Genomic DNA, 23,544 nt, shown 5'->3' on the forward strand with positions numbered 1-23,544 from the left:
TACCAGTTTGGAAATACTCGCTAAGCGGATTTCCCTGGTGTATCTTTTACGTGTATTTAATGATATTATAAGAAGGCGGAAATGAATGAACAGAAACTTACATGTACAGTAGGTATAGGCTATAAATAAATCAAGCTTGCTGGGAAGGATCCATGTATGAGAAGTGAAATTGTGCTTCTGCATCAGAGTGACAATCTGTAAATTCCTTTTCTGAATGGACAATGAAATAAATAACTAATATTCATCAATAGTTAAATAAAGTAAGTATTTCATCATATAAGGCCCAAATAAAATCAATCACAATCCCTGTATCCATAAAACGCCACTAGCACCCTTCTATATATATATTTGTTTTCATTTCAGACATGGGAGGTGATATAATAGATCGACAATCATTATGCAAAAAGAAAATCGTCCGGCAAACAAGCATGGGGGGTATATTTTTGCCGTACACGAAATGCAATAAATGCTTAAAATATGAGTGGAAATGACCCGCTTCGTTAATGGTAATGCGTCTGGCGGAGAGAGAGAAAGAGAGCAACCGTGTGGGTGTGGGGTGTGGCCTATTGATATCCGTGTCGAACGTCCAAACGATTCTGGGTGTTGTCACGTTAAAGTGAACCAACAAGTTGTTTTGCGGGGATAATCCTAGGTCGTTCCCTTTCTCGACAGAGTATCAGAGGCATGGACACAGCAAAGAGGGATGTACGCAATGTCGTCTCTCCATTGGCCCCTGATTCCACTGCTTTCCATTTTTTAAGGCAATCAATTGATCGATCATTCTCCTTCTTCCTCGTCGAGCGCTCTCCTGTGAGCGAAAAGGAAGAGATTGTTCTTGATTGCGTAGATAGCAAAGCATATTGCCGCAAGAAGAATGAAGAAAATTATGAGAATTATGGCGATGGCGATGTTTCTCTTGACCATTTTGTCTGGATCTGTATTTGTTTATTCGTTTGTGTTGCCTTGGGCGAGGTCCGAGTGCGGGGAGGGTAGAGGAACGGCCGGACAGAGGGAGAGGTCGAGTGGGATGTGAAATGGGCGAATGTTTGGTATGATATTTATAATCCTTAGAGAGGAGAGGAAGAAAAATCTATATCAAAATGAACCAAAGATGATCGATTGCCTTGGTTATATAGGAATGGGAATTTTCTGGAGAGATAATCTGTTAGTCAACTCATCATCATTTAGTGATGAGGATGTACCCGCTTCACAGTAGTTCCCTGTAAATGTATTCGACTTTATCCCAGTTCATCACACAGGCCCAAGGAGGATACTGTGAATGAACTTGAAGGAGTAAATATTAGTAAACAAAAAAACAGAGTTAACTTACTTCTAAACTGCAAAAGATATAAAATGTTTCAATCAAACCAACAAACGAAGTCTCTTGAAGAAAAAATGCAATGCGCAAATGAGGGGAAAGGATATCACAAGAGCGCAAGACAGTGATTCTCCGGGTTCAAGGGGCGTAGAGCTACAAGTGCCACAAAACACCTATATGTGGCGAGCGCTGCGAAAGAAATATGTCCACGACAAGGAGGTGGAGATGGAACAAGGAACAAGGAAAGAAGGCAAAAAGAAATCAGCTCAAAGCATCACGATATATCACCCCGATCACTCTGGCCCCAGCCATGTCATTAATCAATGCCTCAAAAAGCGTTGGGTACAAGTTGTAGAAGTGGCTGGTCGAATAAGATTTAACTTGACAGGGACAGGGGCAGTTTAAGGTTCCCCAGCCACGTTAACTTGACATAGGAGCGTTGATTGGCTGTAGATGGGAACAACGTTTAAAGAGCTAGTATTTTTAGAGCTTAGTGCAACCCTATATCAAATTGTGGGGACGCGGTTGCTGACGTAATTTGAAGGTGGTCTGTTTAGAGTTTTTAAGGTTCTTGGGTCAGAGGGAGGCTCTAAGGATAAGATATTAAGCTTGATGTATATGGATACAAGAAACTCGCTTATCAACCCAAGGCGCCGCATCACCCTCTCATAACAAAATATGCGTGCTACCGGACCCGTCGTTTTCTCTAACAAAATGGCTGAGTTCGTCTCAATAAGGGAAGTCAAATATATGCTGTGGTTCGGTTCTTCGCTCTACAGATGAACAGCCAGATACTTTGCGAAAAGAATAATATAGCCAGATCAGAGGGGAGATTACACAACTGTACTCCAGAGCTTACAGATACAAGAAAAAATATTAGAGATCCATCACTGGTATATTTTGCTTGCTCAGATATTTCCATTTAAAATCTTCTTGGAAAGGAGAATATAAGTTTCTTAAACTCTTATCTCTGAGCTGTTGCAGCCGACTGATTACTTATTTTCGGTGTAAGAGAATGCGGGAAACGACCTCTGTTACTAACATCATAAATGATTTAGTCCGCGATCCAAACGACGCAGGTCCTTCATGTGGGGAACATGCGGAGAATTTAGCAATAGAAAGCATGCTCAATTCATAGTGAGCAGGTGTTAGCTAGTCTACCGCCCTCTGGACCATAATATGCATTTATTTCTATCTTCGATTTCTCATATACCAGGTAGAAATGATAACCGCAGCCCGTAACTGAGAATCCAAATATCGCTAACCAATCACATATACTTCTCAATTTTCATCCTGCTTTTTTCGCGTTCGTCTTTTCCTTGCATTCTTTCGATTTTGTATCCTTTGGTTTGACCTCCTTGGGCTTGGGGTTGGGATTTCCCTTCCACTCCAGTTTCCGGGGAGTCATATACTGCTTCAAAAGCTCATCCGTGACATGTTTTCTCCGCTGCTGGAACTCTGCCACATACTCTTGCAGCAGATCAATGGCCATTTTCTTCAACTCTCCCGTCAGAATCTCTCCTTTCCGATACCCTTCCTCTATCCGCTTAAGTTTCTCGTCATCTTCTTCGAAGTATGAGAGGTCTGTTCGTCATGTTACGTTAGGAATGAAAACATATCTATAGCGTCAGGGTGATAGATTTGAGGAGTTACTTACACTGGAACGAAACGTCGACGTCAGGGTTGCCGCCTAATCTCCTATGCTCTTCTACAGTGTCTCTTCCTCCGCTAAATGCGTGCTTGTTGATTTTATTCTGTAATGTGTCAATAAACACTCCAAACGTGATAGAGAATGGGGAGAGCGAACCTTGATCTGATTTGGTGTATCCGTCATAAAAATTGCAGAGCTGCGGGCGAATGGTGTGAGCTGGTTTCCAATTCAATATGGCTTTAAAGAGATTGTCAATCTTACTTAGGATCGCTTGCGCTCATTTTGCCCCCAGTGCCTTGCAGAGCGGTAAGGAATTTGGAATGGATTAAAGCAGGCTTTGGCCCTGGATATCGCATACGAGAAGCGTTGTCACGTACGAGCCGGAAATATGGGTCCTGATCAATAGCCATCGGAATTAAGCACGGGATTTTCCCTATAGCCTTCGTCCGCTCTGTTGGCGGGTTATCGGACCAGATTTCTGGATATGATGTTGCAAATGCGGCCGCACTAGTTTGCAGTTAGCGGGATACATGATTCAAACGTAGAACAACGTACCATTGCACCGCTGGAAACACTATCCGACCAATATTCGTGCTGCAAAATGTGAGCACAAACCTCACTCTAAAGCTATCAAAATGAATGCAAGACAGAGAAGTACAGGAGGGGGAGGGCAGGGACAAGGCCACGGAAAGATGACGTATCCAAACGTCAGCCACACGCTCATCCCTACAACGACTGCATGTATAGCGTCGACCCGTCGCAGGAGAGAGCACGCCGCAGGAGGAATTGCTCTCTCCCGCTGCCTCTATCATGATGTGCCACTCTCGGAAACTGGTGAACTGGCTGTGCTCACCTCTCGTTAAACCCAAAAGCTCCTCGAACCTGGTTGAAGGTTACGAGCTTTGAGAATTCCCAAACGTTCATTAAAAAGTGACCTTTAACATAATCCAGATCACTGAATATAAAAGTCTTCTTAAGGTCAAATCCGCAAGCGATTATATCCTTCGCATTCTGCAATCCAAATTTATGGGTATCTTCGAAGTTGAGATTATCCTTGAAGAGGGCCTTTTCGTCGTCTTCGATCGTCAACATGTACTCCTAATCGAGTAAACTGGATGCGGGCTCACCTGTAAGCATAATCACTAAGGAGAGTCAGCAATGTTTAAATAATATCAACTTATAAAATGGAAGAATGCGGTCTCAATCCTTCGACATACCCAGTGGGACATCAAATACATCCTGCAGCCACTTTGTAAACGAGAAGGGAATTGTATGACCCAAATGCAGCGCATCAGTTGACGGGCCTCTCCCAGTGTACATGAAGAAAGGCTCCCCCGCTTCGTATTTGTTGAGGATATGGTCAAAATCGCGATGCGAAAAGAAGAGACCGCGTCTCAACCAGCGATGTGGCTTGTGGCCCGTAAGGCGTTCGAAGCGCTGAAGGAGCTCGTCGTCTATTAATTTGGTCGCCCATTTCCTATATACGATGAGTCAGAAGCGCAAATCTTCTAAAAAGGAGGAATTAGGCGAACTGTGAAATGGCCACATAATCAATGGCAAGAGTATTTCCTTGCTCATCATGCCCTGCTTCAACGTTCCAAGGGTCAATTTGTTGTTCAGTGGCCGCTTTTTTCTCTCCGTCGAGTACCGGAACTATGACTTCCGCCATACCAGGAGGGGGCGGGGCAGACATTCCGATCAGCGAAGATATGGAAACACAAAGGACAGTCTAGAAACCTATGTCGAAGAAACACTATTTAGCGGGATGCCGGTATGCAGGAACCGTGACAAGCAAATTGATGATGCTCTGCGGGGGACAGAACGAAAAGTGTTTGGCTACAACAGCAATCTTTTCGCAGAGTCAGGGAACATATCACGTGTCGATAAGCTAAAAAATTATGCTTATCACAAACTTTATCCAATAAAACTATTATAATTCCCAAGCGAGCGGATCACCGATTCATAATATCTTCTCATTTTAACTACTCATCCACCTCAACGCGCAATTATGCCACCAATTCGCAATACAAACACTTCAAATTCTCTTGAGAGAGAGGAGAGGCTTGAACTCGCGATAAATGCTTTAAAAAAGCAAGAAATATCCTCAATTTGTGAAGCTGCACGCGTATTTAATGTTCCATTTCTGTACTCTAAATTATCGACTCAATGGCCGGACTGCTCACATGAATCTACGTGCAAATTCAGTCAAATTAACCAGGCCGAAGAGAATAGGCCAGTTGAATGGGTGCTGGATCAAGTTAAGCGAGGATTTTCCCCACGGCCCGCATTCGTTGAGGATACAGCTAATCATCTTCTTACTATACGGAATTCCACCATCTCCACCACTCCGCGTTGGCAAGAACTGGGTGTCAAATCTAGTGGCACGCCATCCAGAGCTCAGACCCGCTACTCCGGACGCTATAATTATGACCGGGCCAAATGTGAGGATAATAGTTAACTAGTTAGTCAGTTAGTCAGTTACAACAGCGTAACTAACTTCCACAGGTCATCCACATCCACATCAGACATCACCAAACACTCAATTCTAATTCCCCTTCAATGTTGAAGTGTGGATGCTATATCTTACCAGCGAGAGCCGTGAATCAGCTATTAGCAAGAGGTTTATATGTAATGATCCCGTCTATTGCTTTGGAGCCCTTGAATTGGCTTGATCAACCAATTTCCCATTTATGATCTCCGCGAAAACGAACAGCTTCTTCTGGTTCTTCTCAGACCCGGATTCCCTTTTACTATTCTCATGTTATGTGTCTGCATGAAACTTTCAGCCTGAGGGCTCAGACCGCAGGACTATCTATCATTGGTTGTCAGCTATTTCACACCGACACTTAGTGAGGTCATACGAAGAGTGCATACCAAATTTATAGTTACCTTCTTTGTTTTCAAAACAATGGAATACAACCTCTACCTCCATCCATCATACTCCGTACTCCCTAAAGAAATGAGCAATAGCTAACTTGCGAACGAGGAATTTGCAATATTTTGACACTACTCCAGTCAAATCTAACCTTCTTGAGAAATCTATGAGATGTTCGGCAATCTAACAAACATTCCACCCGGAGAATAAAGTTGGGTATGTCTGTTTTCGGGCAGATATGTGATGTCTGCCAAGGAGTAAGACAACTAGACTTATAGCTCTGCCGGCATCATATATATATTAAGCAACAATGTGTTATCTGTTGTTGAGGGTCTGTACGGAGTGTGAATCTAAAATAATAATTAATATCTTTCTTCTTTTTATCAATAAGCTTATCACCTACTCTAATAGTTATCAGTTATTATCAAATTTCATAATCTCATTTATCATAATTATATCAATAATAATTTTTAACATGTTTAAGCTTAATTTCATACTTTATTATTCATTTATTATGATTTTTTTTGGTATTTCTCTTGCTGAACATGAAGCTTAATAGAATGAAAGATGAGAAAAATTATCAAGTCGGCAGTCAGAGAGAGTATCTCTGGTATAAAGATCTCAGATTGCCATCAATGTTCGTAAGATACTGACCAATACAGCCAAGCCTTCTAGTGCAGAAAGGAGGTGGCTGGGACTTTTGATCACACCTCAATTGCATGATGTTTTTTATTATGTGATTGTCGCTTGCTTCTCTTTGTGACAGTGACTGATTTATGTTTGCTATGCTTTTCCAACTCACTTGGAACAGAATGTCTTTGCCAGGAAGATTTTGTTATATATATCTGCTGGAGCTTCTCAGATAGATCTTCTTTGAACCACTTGACTTTTTAAATCTTATATCTTGTCTACGACGTTGTTCATTTTCTGTTGCAACGACTATTGAAAAAGACTTCAGCCTTTGTGTCTTATGGTTTGTTTGGTGATTATGGGATTTCTGCCAGTGAGCTCTCTCATCCTCTCATCCTCTCATCCTCTCATCCTCTTCTCTTTCATTCTCTCACTCTCTTCTCTTTCATATCGCACAATCCTGCAAGTGGAAAGCTCATCAGGTATTCCAGAAGGAGCTAACACAAGACATGAACAAGTTCTGGATTATTATTCACTGGCACAAAGGTTGATGTGCATATATTCATCAACATACTGAGCACTTTCACTTTTTTCGAGCAGATTATTGGTTTCCTTCCATCTTGTGAAAGCAGTTCATAAGATTCTTATCTCTGAATCCAACCTGTTATGAATCTATATTTTGGTATACCGCTTGACAGAATCCCGGTGGTTGAAACCCCCCATTTCCACTTGTCAGTTACGCTCTTCATCGAATTCGCTTTCCTTTGAAGCATTTTTTTTACAAACGATAATTCCCAGAGGAAACGAGGCGATTCGGTCGAAGCACTCTTTCAAAATTCTCTTTAAAGCAGTGGATCACTGTAGAGTCGTGATAAAAATGAATCCAAGATCTCAAGGTTCCGTGCCTAAAGTCACAAATACACAGGATGCATCGTCCCCCACCCCATCATCAAATCCGAGTCCTATAATATCACCGCTTATTAGCCTACCTTCGTCATCCACAGGTTCTCATTCACCAAGCCCACGACTTCCTGAAAGTGATACAGATCAGCTTCCTCCACCTCCGCGGACACCGATGGCCTGGATGTGGAAATGTCACTTGTGTTGTTCCAAATACCCGCTTGGGGTGACTAGTCGCTGTCTCATCGATGGGCACTGCTATTGCTCCGGACGCCCCACAGACAGGAATAAACAGCAAGGGCAGATATCATGTACATCTAATTTTGATTATGTCGGCTGGAAATCGATGGTCGGTTGGCAGAAACAGGTAAGGCGTGCGTCTGATAATGAGGGGATTCGGGAGCACGGATGTTGGGCAGACTGTACATTCCCAACTTCGTGTCGACATACCCTGCGGTTCTTGAAGTTAAGATGTCCGCGGGTAGTCGAAAAGAACCATAATGGCTGTAGCGATGAAGCAACTTCGCGTATGCAGGTATGCTTTATATCCTCTTTTATTTATCTATCTGCCTGGCTCCATCAAAGGTGTCAAATATATGAACAGACTTTTTCTTTTTTAGAGCGATACTGCCCCTGCATCATCTTTCCTTTCGGGAAGTGAGGCAGAGAATAAAGATAGAACAAGAGCGAAAAGACCATTGCCAGAGGCAGAGGATTCCCCTTCAGATGCTCCATCTCGACAACGTCGAAAACTCACCAAAGACGAGCAACAGCCCTAAACAACTAGATAGTTGCAACCTCGACTATGGCACAAGTCCGTAAACTCTCTCAGCAACAGAGGTATAGTACATGGGAACACGCCATACCCAGAGGCGATAATATATTGTCTGAAGTCCTTCCGTTTCTACAACACAGCTGCCACCGCTACAATCGATCAGGATATGACAACTCTCTCCAACTAACCAACATCTACGCAGACTGATTTCACGACGTGCTATTTACATTGACCACCGAAGCCCATTGAGGATTTTAATGATGCATTTACGGATGTCTAGCCATCTCACTCCGATGCGTTCACCACATACGGTGCTTCTATTTTTGGCAATGAGCCTATTTCTGCGGCTCATATCATTATCATCCTTCTCATAAGTGCAGGATACATCGCAGGATCCCTACTTTTGGTTCTTTTTATTGTTCATTTTGTCTGTCCACGCACATGTTTGTTTTTAACAGGAGAGGTGTGATATGTCCACCGGGAGAGTTTTAGTTCAAAGAAATTAAATTTAATCGTCCTATCTAGAGAGATTTTGTATCTAATTTCTTGAGTTGAGGATCAACAAGATCCGAGCAAAATGGGAAACGCTAAATATTAAATTGATCCCGTAGATATTCTAAGACCCACAAAGACAAGAAGGGGGGCGTGATGTTGAAGGATGGGTGTCACCTGGATGTGATATATGGAGGTGGATACCGTAAATGGCAAGCAAACAAATCAACTGCTGGGGAGAAAAGTAATTGTAAAATGTCGTACGAAATATTTCATGACCAGAACACCATGTGCTCCAACCATCAAGAAAAGAAAAGAAATAATGTTGCTGCAAGCTTTAGAAGAAAAAAGGCGAACAAACAAGGCGAAATAAAGAAAATTACATACCCCCCAAATCTGCAAGCCAGACTCTCTAAAAAACTAAAAGGAGACCCATCACCCAATAACCCTCAATCCCCCTTTCGTTTTGCCCTGCTTCTTCTGTATACCACCATCAACAACCTTCGAACCGCCACTGCCACCACCACCCCCCCCTTTCCCACCACCAACTCCACCACCCTTCCCGCCGCCTCCAATACCCGACCCACTCCTCTTCCATCCTTTCCCCCCACCAGCTCCCGCACCAACCTTCGACGCAACCACCGGTCTAATCTCTGTCATCGCCCTCCTCAACAAAACCGGATGACTCCCAATATATTTCCCCTGCATCTCCCTCGCAGCCCTGAAATAATCCTCCCCATCGCTAAAGCTCACAAACCCATAGCCCTTACTCTTCTCCGTGCGCTTATCGCGGATAACCCGCGCCTTCTGCACGGATGGGTACTTGGAGAAGGCCTTCAGGAGTGAATCGTCCGTTACTTCTCCAGCCAAATTGCCCACGAACAGCCGAAAGTGTGCAGGGTCCCATTCCAAGAGTGTGGAGTCTGTCCAGCTTTGCCCGCCGCCGGAGCGGATGACTGTCTTTGCCGGTTCAATTGGGGTGTTTGGTCCCGCCGGGACGGGGGTGGATGTTGTTGTGTGCGGGCCGCTCGGAGGTGTTGATGTGGTCGACTCGTGGATCCGTTGGAAGGCGCCCAGGGGACCTGTGTTGGCGCCCGTCGCGGAGAAGGCTCCGTCGCGACGGCCCGGGCCGCTGCTTTGACCTTGACCGGTTATGATATTTGTTGCGGATTGGGAGGGGTCTATGCCGCTCTCCTTGCCCATGTATGCGCTCTGCCATTGTGCGATTTGCGCTTCGGTGTCGGGATCCAGTCCGGAGTCTTGCTGGCGGGGATACCCCCTTCCGGCACCGGCGTATGCATTGTTTTGCACTTGGTTTGAATATCGGAATGGGTTTTGGACTTTGGAAGCGGCGGTTTGTCCATAAGCTGACGTTGCTGCGACTGCTGCTGAAGCCTGCTGCTGTTGTCCGTAATATGCTATGTGGGGTTGCTTGTAGGCCGGCTGAGAGTAGTTGGGGATATGATTTTGCGCATGGTGTTGGTAGCCAGCTGCAGGCGCTGGCAGAGAAGGGCTGTGAGGGCGGAAAGACTGACTCGCAGCTACGGCACGGGGTTGAAAACCTGTGAAGGAATTGTAGGCCGTGCCGGGTCTAGTGTGGCTGGTAGTAGAAGTAGGATTTGAAATAACGGGAGCGCCTGTCGATGTCGATGAGAATGAAGTCGCAGGGGGTGGTCGGGGGGGAAGAGATGTGTACGGATGTGATTGCGAGGATTGAGGACGCGACGGCTGCTGTTGGAGACCTGGAGGTGGCGGAAAGGACATGATGAACGGAGGCTCGTCGAAAGTGGTATTTTTTTTATTTTTATATTTTATTTTGTTTGTACAGTACAGGAGAGCTATCTGGCTGGAGGTGTGCAGTAACAATGGACACACGTACCTTGCGCACGTCCAGGGAAACCGTGGAGCTCCAGGTATAAACTAGTGCCAAAACAGCTCGAGTGATGCGCTGGATACCAATGCAGTGATGTGTCAGTGGACGTTGTGTTGTCAACTGTAATGTGAGAAGGATCTGAGAGCTAAACGTGGCGGGTAGATTTGGAGCAGGCAAATTACATGCGAGATTCGTTTGCCACAAGTTATATGACGGTGTATTGTTCGATGGATACTGTGCCTCTCACTTCGAGTTGGAGATGAAGCCGTATTTGTGACAGAGGCTGCTTGTTCAGAGGCTTAACGAGATGTTGTGACGACATTGATGAATCTCGAATGATGTTGGACGGACTCCCAAATTTCGATAGAAGTTGATAAACTAATAGCTATCACGTGGGTTGTGGTTAGTCAGATTTCTTGGAGAAGGTTAACTAACTAACCTAGTTAACTAGTATCTTTTGCGCCGGTTAGCGGGGCGCCGAGACCGCCGAACGCCGTCGTCATTGGCCCGCTTCCTGCGCTAGGCCCGTTGAGGAAGCACCGTTGCCGCTTCGGGGATGGCGCGCCCGCTCGCCGCTTTTGCACCCCTCTCACGCCGCTTCAACGGACCTGCTCGATCTATAAAAACCCATCCCATGCCCCTCGCAACGACCACACACTCTCTCTCCTCCTCTTTTCTCTCCCTCCCTCTTTATCTTTCCCTCTCAATCGCGCGCGCCTGGATGCACTGCCCCCTTCCCCTCCTTGCAGGGAACCGGTGCCGTCTTACCCGCCCGCGGAGTCGCCGAACGGATGTCTGATGGGCTCGCGGGCTGCTGCTTCAATTGGTTTCTGGACCACCCATGCCGCCCCTCGCGGTGGTGTTACTTCGCTTGATCTGAAGTCTGGGCTGCTGGGACATCTACAGCCGTCAGCCGTGTTGTACGGTCGGCGACTGTGAACCGCAGATTGCCAATGGTCTATCCTTCTTTTTTTTTTTTTTTTTATTTAATTTTTAATTTTTAATTTTTGGTTGGGAGGTCGAGAGTTTCCGCTCCCGCCCTCTCATTTTCCCGTTTTTCTTGTGGTTTTATCCGGTCGATCTGTTCTCCCGTACTCTGTTGTCTTGGGGTGCCTTTCGTCCGTGGAGATCTGTGCGGAAAAGCAACAGGCGACGATCGATCGAGGCGCACGGGGAAGACCAGCGGGCGAGCCTCCTGGAGCCGGAGGGCTTGCTGAGCCCTGAGTGATGGAGGGTTGCATCGCCGTTTGACCCACCAAGGCAGACTGCCTCATTTTCTTTCCCCAGCCAATAGCAAAATTGCCGCACTTCTTTATTGGTATCGGTGTGCGCCTGCAGGTCGGACCCGGGGGGGTTCGTCAGCATTGCATGCTCGACATTGTCAAGGTTGGAAACATTATAGCCGCTGGAGAAACGCACAATGCCCAACCTGAAAGTAGTTCTGGTAAGATCTTTCTCCCAGCCGAGCCGGACTTGCCCTTTGCTGATATTAGGATAGGCGACAGCATATCAAGAAAATTCACACCATATTTGAAGCAGAGTCCGGCGAAGATCAGGGACCTACAAGAAGAAGTGCAGCGCCTGAAGAAGTGGAACACCGAGCTAGAAATCAAACACCGTGCAGATCAACAAGGAGATACGCAGGCTTAAGGCTGAGGTCATCGAGCTGCAGCATCGATGCCGATGCCCAACATGCTATACCATCCCTTCAGAGTGGAAAACCCTCCTGTGCGGACACAGGGTCTGTCCAGGGTGTCTCTCTCCTGAGCCAGAGCCCTGTGGATTATGTTGTCGAGATTTCACTGGCTATATAAAGAGTTATTAGGTAGCAAATGCTTTGTCTGCAGCACTAGATTCGTACGATCGTAGTTTTGTAATAGGGACATTGGTAGGAGAAATGGTAGAGCCTTTATATTTGGAACGCGTCTGGGAAAAGTTCGAGCGGTTCAATGCGCCTGAACCGGGAAAGCCAAGAGAAAGGAACAGGGGTGAAACGCAAAGAGAACAAGGGCTATGGACCAATGAGGAGTGATAGCGGTCCTCCTGCCTTGGTACCAAAGCCTCACCCTACTCATAGAGGACGGCCATCCCTCCGTTACACTCCATCCTCCTTTTTCTCTTCTTTCCTTTAATTTTCAGTCCCGTCCCGCCTGGCCTCTCAACCTACACTGGACTTCAATTCGTTTACTTTACCTTGATGCCATTTACCCTAATGGCGCCCTTTCTCCCCGCCGAACTCATCCTGCATATCCTTCAGCATGTACCGGATGTCCCCAGTCTCTTTTCAGCAATCCTGACCTGCAAACACATTTACGCAGTGTTCGAAGCCCATAAAGATCACATCATGGAATCACTATCCCAGAATGAATGGGGCGACACACAACTCTATAGACATGTGAATGAGGGACTGAGGCCTAATGTACCGTGGAGTGGGTGCAAAGGTGAAAGAGAGGCCCGCAGAGTCCTGACAGGTTTTCATGGTCAACATTATCGATTTCTCCAGAGAGACCACCAGATGGTTCTTTGTGGCCATATGGCAACTGTTTCGATCGACCAATGCTGAGGAGATACTTATACCGGTAGCGATACGCCTTGCCCAAACGTTTGTGCAGGCGGAACGAAAACCAGAAGCTGTTAGGCTATTTTAGGCTATCTGGAACCGCGAGCCTTCATTTATGTACGTAACCCGCCTTTTAACGCTGTTCCCTCTGGGGAACCAATTGATGGGCCTACTTGGCCAAGAGCATAGACACTTCTCGTCGCTGCAGAAGTCGACTGCTGAGATGAAGCGAGAATTTCATTTTTTGCCGGTGGTGAAAATTGGGCAGCAAAATTTCTATGAAGTTGAAGATCTTGAAGCTCTTACTTTGCCTGACGCAGGCTTTGAAAAGGATGGGATCCAGTTTTGTTATCCCCGTGAAAAGCGCAATAAATTCCAAAGGTGCTATCTTCAACAAAAAAAAAAAAAAAAAAAAAAAAAAACTTGGCTGGATCCTGCTCCGGTGCTGGTAAAGGTCGGAGAAGAATTCTTGGAGTGAGGTGCCCATGCTTTCCACGCTTGCTATGTAGCTTAGTTGTAAATATCTCTGGATCAGACTCGAGAGGAATGTAATGCTTTTTGTAATTCATATTGCGTATTGCTGGACTAAAAATGGCTACGGCCAATATGTACATCTCGTCAGACTAATTGAAGAACGTGAACATGATAAATACTATTTTCTTGCATGTTCATACAGAGGGGGTAAGAACACCGTAGACCTTATCATGTTCGACGTTGATAAGCTCTCAACCCCCAGGTTCTCCGACTAGGAAGAGATGGTTGAGTAACTTGGTGGTTGGCATTCGCCTTTGAGGGTTTTGCTGTAGCATCAACCAAAGAAATGATGCAAGGTGCTCTACATTCTCAGCACCGAAATCATATGGGAGCCTGTCTGTCAGGTGTTTTGTAAAGTTCTCATGCACCTGACCATTCTTACCAAGGAGCTGGCTAATACGGTAAGCGTGCTCTTCGTCAATCTGTTCCGCCGTGAGGCCAAAGGATCCCAAGGGAAATAATGGCTCGTTTGTTGCCAATTCAAATACCTTTGCACAAAGATTAGATGGGAAAACTGGGTTTGGGTGCAGGGGGAGCATACCAAGCAACCCAAGGCCCAGATATCGATCCTAGCATCCCAAGTATTTCGGTGGATTAGCTCGGGTGCACGCAAAGCTGTCGGCGTTACCGGCCACCGATCACATTGTCGACTCCATGCAGCTAGGTAATGATATGAGTTCTTGTACCAGGTTTGGGATATAACAAAGGGTGCATCATACCTCCACCCAGATCACCAATCTTAACCAAGATCGTGGTGTAGTCTGCGTCGTCCAGTTCGCCCCGGCGTCTCTGTGTAGCCATCAAATATTTCGGCGCGCTATCATTTACGTTCGTTCCTTCTAGCCACCTAACAGGACTGAACTCCGGGGGCTGCAAGAACGCCTCGGTGTGCGCAGCCCCAACAATTGAAAACAGAACATTGGCAGGTTGTAGATCTGCATTAAGTCAGGGTACTACCAACTTTCATGCCTCAGGCGCTGACCTACCGCAGTGAGTGATGCCTAGCTTATGAAGAAAGTCGACACCCAACAAGACTTGTTTGGAAATAGCTCGCACGTAGGCTGCCTGGTGCGGCTTTCCGTTGACGCTTATTACTTCACCGTCGGATATCATTGCAGGGAGCACTAGACACAAGTGTGTCCCATTTGGGCCATCATGCTCGAAATAATCCAGAAGTTCGATAACATGCCCTTTGCCAGGATGATCTAGGCCCGGAGCAGATAATTTAAGGAGCATAGCAAGCTCTTTATTGTTTCTGGAAACATCCGCTTTCAGTATCTTCAACGCAACATGTCGCTGGAGCCTTAAATGGAGTGGTTAGTTGTCATTGGGGAAAAATAGTCTGCTGGGAGAGACTCACAATTGGTCATGTGTGAGCCATACTGTTGAGAATTGGCCAAACGCCAACTTTCCAATTACCTCGTACCTCTCATTGAATACATCGTGGAGGTGTACCGGATGATAGCCTCCCTGGCGATACTCTTCAACAGGCTCAACGATGTCGTGGATTCTCTCGAAACGCCGCATTCTGAATCACAGGTAACTGGTCTGGGCAAAGAACATATCCAGGACGGTTGGCTCAAGTCCATACCAGATTTCCAAGAGGATTTCCGATGTCATGTGACGGAACTTGAATTGTCCAATAAGAATTTGACAAAACAGCAACCATTCCTGGCGCTTAGTCGCGACGCTTCACATTCTTCAAACAAGGCCGGGGTCAACCCGCAGCACGATATCGGATATCAGAACTGTTATACAAAAACATCTTAATCAATCCTGATCACATCCCTATAAGCTCTCTCCCATCCCCTCAGGCAGCAAGCCTGATGGCATGCCGACGCAGCGCCGCCAGCGCGCCCAGCCCCCCAACACCACCGAACGCATCCCGAGCCTTGACGCGCATCTGCTCCCCCATACGCCGTCCACCCAAGAGACTCCATCTCCTCACCCCAATCGCCCGCTGCACATGTGAACTGAATGACATGGAGCCTCCAAGCTCCCCTACACCAGCAGGCAGCTCAAAGAGCAGAAATGTCACACCAATACGTCTCAACCTACGTGGCCCGATGGCTAGCGATCTCCTAGCTGCCCATGAGGCTGAGGCACAGAAATCCCATGCAGAAGCACTAGCTGCTGCAAATATGCTTGATCAGATTGAAGAAGACCTAGATGTCATGAAGGCAAAAGGCCTATCAAGGGCACTGGCCCTTGGAGCCGCTGTGAAGGCGTTAGTCAAGGACTGGTACAATGGAAGTCTAGAAACAGCTAAGCAGTCCACCACAATCAAGCCTGCTGGCTCCACTGGTGCAAATGATGCAAGAGCTCCTATCTATGCAAAGACAGCTGCAGACAGCACCAATGTAACAAAAACACCAGCAACCATACTGCAGAAACCCCTGCTTAGAAATAACCCCAGAGAAGGAAAAACACCATGAATCCTTGCACACCTGCCTTCAGATCATCTAGCTTGCAAAGCAAGCTCAATTGCTACTCTTAGAAAGCTGAAGACTGAACTCCTGGGGTCTTTGGCAGCAGCCATCACAGCAGTTCAAGCCATCCCCACAGACATTGCCATCATTTCTAGAAGCTTGCAAGACATGAAGGCCCTGCTAGCTCAAAAGAATGTTTTAGCAGCCACTCTCACCAATGCTCAGATAGAGAAGGAAGAACATTGAATCATCTGTCTGATTCCTGAGCTGTTCATGGAGATTAGTGACTATGGTGGTGGAACTCTGCATCTCTTAGCAGAATTCATGACAGAAGAATTCACACTTCAAATCAGAATCAAGTCTGTCCAGAGTCACTGAGTAAAAATACACTCTGAAAACTCAACAGTCACTCTTATATTACACTTTTTGCAAGAGACAGCAGTAAATCTGCCATCAAAAGTGAAACTATATGAATATCAAAAACCAGTGATCAAAAAGACATCTAAGATCAAAATACAACAATGCAGCAAATGCTGAGAATTTCATCAAGAGAGATACTGCCTCTGCATCCCTCACTGCAAAAAATGCAGTTCTAAGAATCATGTGAAAGAAAATTCATTCTGTCATAAGAAGAATGAAGTATGTGAATGCCTCAATCACTGCACTAACTGTCTTGAATCACATGCTGCAGATGATTCATTCTGCTCCATCAGATCAGAAATAAAGAATGAGACTGTTCAAAGACACTCAAGAAACCAGCTGAGAAATATCTGCAATGCACAGAGTAAGGCATACTTGGCCAAGACAAGTAACAGCAAATGCAGTGGTCAAGATCCATCAGCAGACCTGAGGTTGAATGATTCTACTGAGTGTAGATCTAACCTCATGCTGACATCAAACACAGCATCAAGCACAGCATTGAGCACAGCATCAGACACAGCATTAGACATGGCACTCAATCCAACATCTAATGCAACACTCAACATATCATCTCACATAACAACACTCTTCTTTCAGCTACTCAATGAAGAAGAACTCTAGATCTCCACAATTCCTGCAGATTATGCAAGTCAATGTAGAAAAAGAGGGCCCAGCACATGAGACAGCTCTCAATCTAATGTTTGAAAGAAAGACTGACATTCTTCTCATACAGAAACTCTGAATTCACAGAAACTTAAGTCAACACATCTTCAAAAAGCATTCAGCATTCAACTGCTTTGCCCCAATCAAAAAGTGAGACAGAAAGCCATGGGTCCTCATCTATGTGCATAAACACTCATAAATCCATGCTCATGCAGTCTCAGGCCTCTGGGCAGAAAACCAGGACATTCACATGCTGCACATACAGGCCTGAGGTCTACAGCTTCAGACAGTCAACATATACAATGCACCCTCAGATGCAGAGAATCCTGGACAAGATGTGAGCTGTTTTCTTCTCTGATCTGTCCCAGCACTTCTGTTGCTCCTTGCTGGTGACCTCAATATCAAGCACCCTGTATGGCAACCAGAAGTGCCTCCAAGCATGTGGGTGGAACCATTCCTGCAATGGATCATGGATTTCAACTTTACTCTCACCATGGACCCAGACACCCCCACACATGGGCATAACATGATAGACCTGGCCTGGGCCACCCTGGAATTAGTTATCAAAGAAGTGGACACACAGGTGGACAGATCTCTTTACACTTCCTCTGATCACCAGACTCTTCTCATCAAAATCAGTCTTTCACAGGGTGCAAGGCCTGACAGACCACTCCATTTTTTCTGTCTTGACACCATGAATGAGAAGGTCTTTAACCAGATGCTGGAGGTCTATAAGTCAAAACTAGACAAACTATGTGATATCCCAGAGTACCTCAATACAGATCAGCTGGATGCCCTGGCTAAAGATATCACAGATGCACTAATAGCTTCCCTGGAAAGTTCCACCAAGAAGAGCACTGGGCAAGACACAGGTCAGCCATGATGGAATGAGGACTGCCAGAAAGCAGTGATAACACTACATCATGCACAGTGCCTAGGCTCTAGTTTTTTACAAGAAGCAAAAAGCAATGTAGCTAGAATCACCAGGAAAGCCAAGAGAGAATACTGATGAGGCAAGATAGCAGAGGCCTCAGTGAGGAAAGATATCTTTAAGATGATCAAATGGGCCCATTCAACTGACTTCTTTCATTCCCCCTCTCTTGTAGATGAAGAGACTGAGCTAACATGAACAACTCCTAGAGAGAAAAGAGACCTTCTGCAACAGATGCTCTTACAGAAGGCTGCAAGCAGAGAGGATATCCCAGTTAGCTGGTCCAACCCACCATCTGTCAAATTATCATTTCCTGTTGCCTCAGCACATGAGATACAAAGTTCTCTGCTGAACATAGATAATACCACTTCAGAAACTGATGAAGTGCCAACAGAGGTGCTATGAAAGGCATGGCCACATATTAAGATATTGGTGGAAAGGCTGTTCAGAGCCTGCCTTAGAGTTGGCTGGCACCCAACCTTCTTTTGAGATACCACACTGGTTGTGCTGTCTAAGGTCAACAGAGATTCAACACTTCTGCGATCCTACAGGCTTATAGCCCTTCTCTCAATGTTGAGGAAGGGACTGGAATGCCTGATAGTCTGTAGACTGGCCTGGACAGCTATACAAGAGAAGATTGTCCACCTCCAGCATTTTGAAGCTCTCTCTGAATGGGCTGCCTCAGACCTAGTGGCAGTGATGGTTCATGATATAGAGAAAGCCTGGGCTCATGGAAAAGTAGTCTCTCTTCTTACTCTGAACATCAAGAGTGCTTTTGATGCTGTACTCAGAGAAAGAATGCTGCAGAGATTGCAAGAACAAGACTGACCATCAAATTTAATTAGATGGGTGAAAAGCTTCATGACAGAATGCACAGGCAGGATCAGATTGAATGGACTTCTGAGAGAGCTCTTTGATATCCCAGCAGGGCTTCCACAAGACTCACCAGTCTCACCTATTCTATTCATGCTGTTTATTCAGCCTCTGTTCTTTCTAGGAACTATACAAAGAAGATGTGCATGCTCAGACTACACAGATGATCTAGGACTGCTTAGTGCTGGAATCACTCTTGAAGAAAATGTTGTTACTCTTCAGAAGGATTTCAAGTTGCTAAATGATTGGGCCAGCAAAGAAGAACTAACATTTGATTTTGTCAAAACTGAGATAGCACACTTCACATGGCACAGAATCCTTTCAAACCCTTCAATTGATTTTGAAATAACATCTGGCACTCACTCTATTACAGCAAATGCAGTGAAAAGCTCCATAAGATATCTAGAAATCTGACTAGATAGAAAACTGAGCTTCAAGAAACACATGAAGACCATGATGGCTAAGGCATGACAGATGTCTAATGACATACAGGCACTAAGCAACACAGCAAGAGGCGCCTCAGTACAACTGCTTAGACAATTCATTCAGATCTGTGTGCTCTCTGTGCTCTGCTATGGAGCAGAGGCCTGGTGGCCTGGAGCCACATGAATGAAGAAGAGAAAGGAAATCTCCAATCAAATGAATTGCCTAGTCAAAAAGCTAGATCTAGTCCTTAGAGATGCTTTGTGAGGGGCACTGCCAGTCTACAAGATCACATCCATTTCAGCTCTACATCATGAGCTAGGAATCATGTCAATGAAAGAGACACTAGACAATCAGTGTGCTGTATTTGCAGTAAGAATCAAAAAGCTTGACAAGAGGCACCCACTAGTGAGGCACTCTAATAAAGTAGCTACCACCAAGCTCTATACCACACATCTGTCTAGAGTGTCCAGTCATGCTGGTGGGATAGAAGCATATGACCCTCTACTCACACTTTTTTGAATGAGATTTCTCAGGAAAGAAAATCTGCAGATTGAGTATGAGGCAGACCACACAAAGAAACAGACAGCACAAGACTTTAAGAGCTGGCTACAACAATGCAATTCCCTGGATCTGATGGTCTTTACCAATGATTCACAGATAGAGCATCCTCAGTGTGTGACTGGTGCAGGATGGGCTATATGCTGAGGTAGTGAATACTGTCTAATCTTCACAGGAAACCTGCCAATGAATAAAGCAGAGGTCTTTGATGCAGAGGCAATGGCAGCCCTGCAGGGCCTAAAGAAAGTCACCACCTCATCTCAGATGAAGTTTGCCAGCAACATCTACATTTGCCTAGACAATTTGGAGGTAGCACAAGTCCTTGAATCTGTGTCAAACACCTCTAGCCAGCAGGTCTTTGTGCAGTTTCTGAAAGTCATAAAGGCCTGGCAGAGCAGAGATAGGCTCTCATTGGCCACCCAGAGCAGAGTGGTCATTAGATGGGTCCCAGGCCATGCAGGTGTGACTGGTAATGAAAAGGCAGATCTTGAAGTCAAAGCAGCTGCAGCACAGGCAGCAAGTGCAAGCATGGTATCTCAACCCAACAGCATAGGCACTCTAGCTTATATAAAGCAGCACACTATGGAACAAATCACACAGATCTTTGAGAACTACTGGGCCAAAAATCAGCTCAAACACTATATGGAGCTGGAGATCTCACTAAAGAGAGCCTCAACAGAGGTAAAACTTTCATGCTTCACATTAGAAAAGCTCTATGCTGTCTGATCAGATCATGGAGACTTTGCAGCCTATCACAGCCACCTTAAGCATGAAGATGCAGAGTGCTACTGCTGGTGTGAACATAGCAAAACCCCAGAACATTTCTACTATTGCACTCTTGCAAGAAAAGCAGCAAAGTGGTGCTGGCCTATCTACAATCTTTGTGAGACACTGGCAACCTCGCGTGGGGCCCTAGAATTCAATAACTGGCTAAGAGAAACAGCCTTCTATCAGAATATCTGTCCAATGTGCTGTCGTGCATCTTCAGATCAGATTCCACAGACCATCCTCTCCTCTGTCTTGCCTCTGTCTTCCTCACCACCTCCTCCTTCCTCCTCTCTTTCCTCCCCTTTCTTTCCTTCCTTGCCTTTCTTTCTATCTGCCTTCCCTACCTCCCTCCCACAAACCTAAAACCTCTCAAAACCTCTGCTCTATGGCAACTGACCCATGGGCTCTGCCAGTGCAGCAATACGCAACCCTTTTGCCTCATTTGTAAGATAGCTACTAGATAGGTAGTCGCCTACAGGCGCAGCTCTACCCGCCCTATAGTTTGACGCGGACTCTACTAGATCACGTGCCCATAAGGCACGTGGACTAACCGGGCGTTAAATAAAAACACACACACACACACACACACACACACACACACACACACAAGGCCGGGGTGAAAATAAGCTAAGCCCAACCAAAAGTTCCATTTCTCTCCGAGATGGTGGGCCACCTGTCTCTAATATTTAGATTGCTATGGCGACTCGCCGAGTCAAGTCGACACACCTCGCATCAATAATAGTATTATGGCTTGAAGTTATGCCTCCAGCATTTGTGATCTGAAAATATATAACCTCGCTGCATACCATGATGCCGTTCTCTTCTCATCATTAAAATCTTCTACTTATCAATAATCAAAGCACTATCCAGGTCTCTACTCCATTGTCCAGCATGGTCCTTCCTGTTGAATTCAAGCCTCCTACTATGTACTCCACCCAGCCAAACGTGAGGACCGAGATCGAGGAGCTGGTGCGAGAACACCACCGAGACAATTTGCTGGGGAAGGACGGAAAGATCTATGACAAAGCTGTTGTCATGTAAGGATAAGCTATCCCGTCGTACGCTGACTTCGCTACTGGTCGCCAAGCTGCAACTTCCACACTAGTAGCCATAGTGGTGACCCAAAAGAACATTGTACCGTTGAATATTATGCTGGAAGCTACGTGAAGACTCAGCACGTCTACCACAAGGATTGAGTCGAGGTCCCGTTTGGAGGCTGGAGTCAGGGACCCTTCCACATCGTTACAGACTTACGGGCCCCACGAATCATTGGTTTTGGATGCAGCTGAACAGGGAAGTGCTAGTTAAAGATGACGAAAAAGGAGAATCCTAGGTGTATGTGTTACTATTCTGGATTCTTCAGGGTCTTCAGGCATATTTACCACAAATAGAATGAACTTTTCGTTGGCTCTCTGGTTTCTCTTGCAACCATCCACATCGATATTCTGCGCTGTGAGTATATCTTGTGGTGCTCATGGATATAGGTCATATGGCTACTTCTCGGTGGGAGTTCACTATTGTGTCATCTTCATCAGCATTTTCTCATAGTGTGCGTTAAAAAGCTTCTAGAAACCAACAATGCCTTTGGGCTTCGACCACCTCTAGATATTTAGTTGTTCAAACTTATTGCTGCAGGTGTAATGGATAGCAATGTTCCCACCCCTCCAGGAGACATAGAATATTTGCTGGTATCCATATTTCCAGCTTAAAGTAGATCATGTAAGCTGACTTAGTAAGCTGTCTAAGAAGTGGAGTGGACCTAATTAGAGAAATAACTGGACACGTTAAACCGTATGTATTGGGCAGGCTAATATATATATAATACTTATTCGCCAGAACAGAGCAATCACTAATCCTATTAGGTTTCAATCAGAGCTATCATATCATCATACGCTTTAATAATAGGATCATATAACCTTTTTGGGTCCTGAGGCGTTCCAACAATAAGTCCTTCCTTCCCGTAAGGAAACAGTACGCCTCGTATGGTCTTGCAAAGATGCTTGACGCGCTCGAAGTCCGGCGGAAACTCCTGCAAAAGGTACTCAAATCCGCCAGCTTCCATGTTACCTCGTTTATAAGTTGCAATTTTCCTTATAAGTTCCGGTATACCATTCTCTCAGCATGCTGTCTTTGGGCGGGTCCTGTCCCTGTCTCTGTAGCTCATTTAATTTTTCCCAACCGTGACGGGCACACTGCCAGATAAGCACGTAGAAAAACGACTCAAGATCATGTCGATAGGTGTGGTCGATATTAAGCAGCACCTCGATCGCCATGAACTCCATCGTGCCGGTCTGGTGCTGTGCGCCGCTTCGCCCGCTACCGACTTCCTTGGCAAGATCCAGATCGATCAGCATGCCGGAGTGACCATTCGCCTTTTCCGGATCGGTTATTATTATGTTGTTCTCCGAAATATCCCGATGTAGGATGTTCCCATCCAGGTAAAAAGACCGATGCGCCTTTATTGCATCGCGAAGCGCCGTGAGCAGTTCTAAGGGTGACTCGTACCTGTAGATCGGCCGCCCAGCGGGCGAGATCACCAGACAGCGGAGGACACAGTTGTCGTAGAGTTCCTCGCTATTCCTGTCAAAGAGGCTCGGCTTGCGCGCCGACTGAACTGAGAAAGTTAGGTCGTTCTCCTGCTGGGTATCCCTCGACAGCTGACCGATGGAACGCGATCGTTTGGACGCCTGCATCCCTTTATCCGGAGATCTGCGTTTCCTGGAAGACGACTTTCGGCTGATACCTAAGCTACAGAGCTCGGTGAGCTGCTGAGATTGATGAAATGAGGAGGTCGCACTAGGGGGTGCGCTTTTGAAGTCGTGTCGCTTGTCGTCGAAGGTCAGGCCGCAGCGCATGTCGGCAATGCTA

The 23,544-nt window shown here is 45.9% G+C and overlaps 9 protein-coding genes across 9 annotated transcripts; 4 read left to right on the forward strand and 5 right to left on the reverse strand.

The window, feature by feature from the left end:
- Nucleotides 1-2,606: 2,606 nt before the first annotated feature.
- On the reverse strand, nt 2,607-4,662 carry PADG_03642 (tryptophan-tRNA ligase; the record flags this gene model as incomplete). The annotated part of the gene is made up of 9 exons (XM_010760825.1): nt 2,607-2,902; nt 2,976-3,072; nt 3,126-3,165; nt 3,231-3,476; nt 3,525-3,563; nt 3,823-4,045; nt 4,097-4,111; nt 4,187-4,446; nt 4,502-4,662. The coding sequence occupies 9 exons, from the start codon at nt 4,660-4,662 to the stop codon at nt 2,607-2,609; spliced, it is 1,377 nt and encodes a 458-aa protein (XP_010759127.1).
- Nucleotides 4,663-7,351: 2,689 nt separating this feature from the next.
- On the forward strand, nt 7,352-8,153 carry PADG_03643 (uncharacterized protein; the record flags this gene model as incomplete). The annotated part of the gene is made up of 2 exons (XM_010760826.1): nt 7,352-7,909; nt 7,995-8,153. The coding sequence occupies 2 exons, from the start codon at nt 7,352-7,354 to the stop codon at nt 8,151-8,153; spliced, it is 717 nt and encodes a 238-aa protein (XP_010759128.1).
- Nucleotides 8,154-9,076: 923 nt separating this feature from the next.
- PADG_03644 (uncharacterized protein) lies at nt 9,077-10,405 on the reverse strand (the record flags this gene model as incomplete). The annotated part of the gene is made up of 1 exon (XM_010761235.1): nt 9,077-10,405. One exon carries the CDS (start codon nt 10,403-10,405, stop codon nt 9,077-9,079), a length of 1,329 nt encoding a protein of 442 aa, XP_010759537.1.
- Nucleotides 10,406-11,882: 1,477 nt separating this feature from the next.
- Nucleotides 11,883-12,164, forward strand: PADG_03645 (uncharacterized protein; the record flags this gene model as incomplete). Its single annotated transcript, XM_010760827.1, has 1 exon — nt 11,883-12,164. The coding sequence occupies one exon, from the start codon at nt 11,883-11,885 to the stop codon at nt 12,162-12,164; it is 282 nt and encodes a 93-aa protein (XP_010759129.1).
- Nucleotides 12,165-12,411: 247 nt separating this feature from the next.
- PADG_11635 (uncharacterized protein) lies at nt 12,412-13,077 on the forward strand (the record flags this gene model as incomplete). The annotated part of the gene is made up of 2 exons (XM_010761569.1): nt 12,412-12,542; nt 12,654-13,077. The coding sequence occupies 2 exons, from the start codon at nt 12,412-12,414 to the stop codon at nt 13,075-13,077; spliced, it is 555 nt and encodes a 184-aa protein (XP_010759871.1).
- A 722-nt stretch (nt 13,078-13,799) lies between these two features.
- Nucleotides 13,800-15,135, reverse strand: PADG_03646 (CMGC/SRPK protein kinase; the record flags this gene model as incomplete). The annotated part of the gene is made up of 5 exons (XM_010760828.1): nt 13,800-14,096; nt 14,150-14,268; nt 14,328-14,543; nt 14,595-14,911; nt 14,969-15,135. 5 exons carry the CDS (start codon nt 15,133-15,135, stop codon nt 13,800-13,802), a joined length of 1,116 nt encoding a protein of 371 aa, XP_010759130.1.
- Nucleotides 15,136-21,567: 6,432 nt separating this feature from the next.
- Nucleotides 21,568-21,872, forward strand: PADG_03648 (uncharacterized protein; the record flags this gene model as incomplete). The annotated part of the gene is made up of 2 exons (XM_010761236.1): nt 21,568-21,713; nt 21,782-21,872. The coding sequence occupies 2 exons, from the start codon at nt 21,568-21,570 to the stop codon at nt 21,870-21,872; spliced, it is 237 nt and encodes a 78-aa protein (XP_010759538.1).
- Nucleotides 21,873-22,534: 662 nt separating this feature from the next.
- PADG_11636 (uncharacterized protein) lies at nt 22,535-22,738 on the reverse strand (the record flags this gene model as incomplete). The annotated part of the gene is made up of 1 exon (XM_010761570.1): nt 22,535-22,738. One exon carries the CDS (start codon nt 22,736-22,738, stop codon nt 22,535-22,537), a length of 204 nt encoding a protein of 67 aa, XP_010759872.1.
- A 10-nt stretch (nt 22,739-22,748) lies between these two features.
- PADG_11637 (uncharacterized protein) lies at nt 22,749-23,531 on the reverse strand (the record flags this gene model as incomplete). The annotated part of the gene is made up of 1 exon (XM_010761571.1): nt 22,749-23,531. One exon carries the CDS (start codon nt 23,529-23,531, stop codon nt 22,749-22,751), a length of 783 nt encoding a protein of 260 aa, XP_010759873.1.
- Between the last annotated feature and the right edge of the window lie 13 nt (nt 23,532-23,544).

Source organism: Paracoccidioides brasiliensis (assembly GCF_000150735.1).
Source record: "Paracoccidioides brasiliensis Pb18 unplaced genomic scaffold supercont2.4, whole genome shotgun sequence".
Classification (NCBI taxonomy): domain Eukaryota; kingdom Fungi; phylum Ascomycota; class Eurotiomycetes; order Onygenales; family Ajellomycetaceae; genus Paracoccidioides; species Paracoccidioides brasiliensis.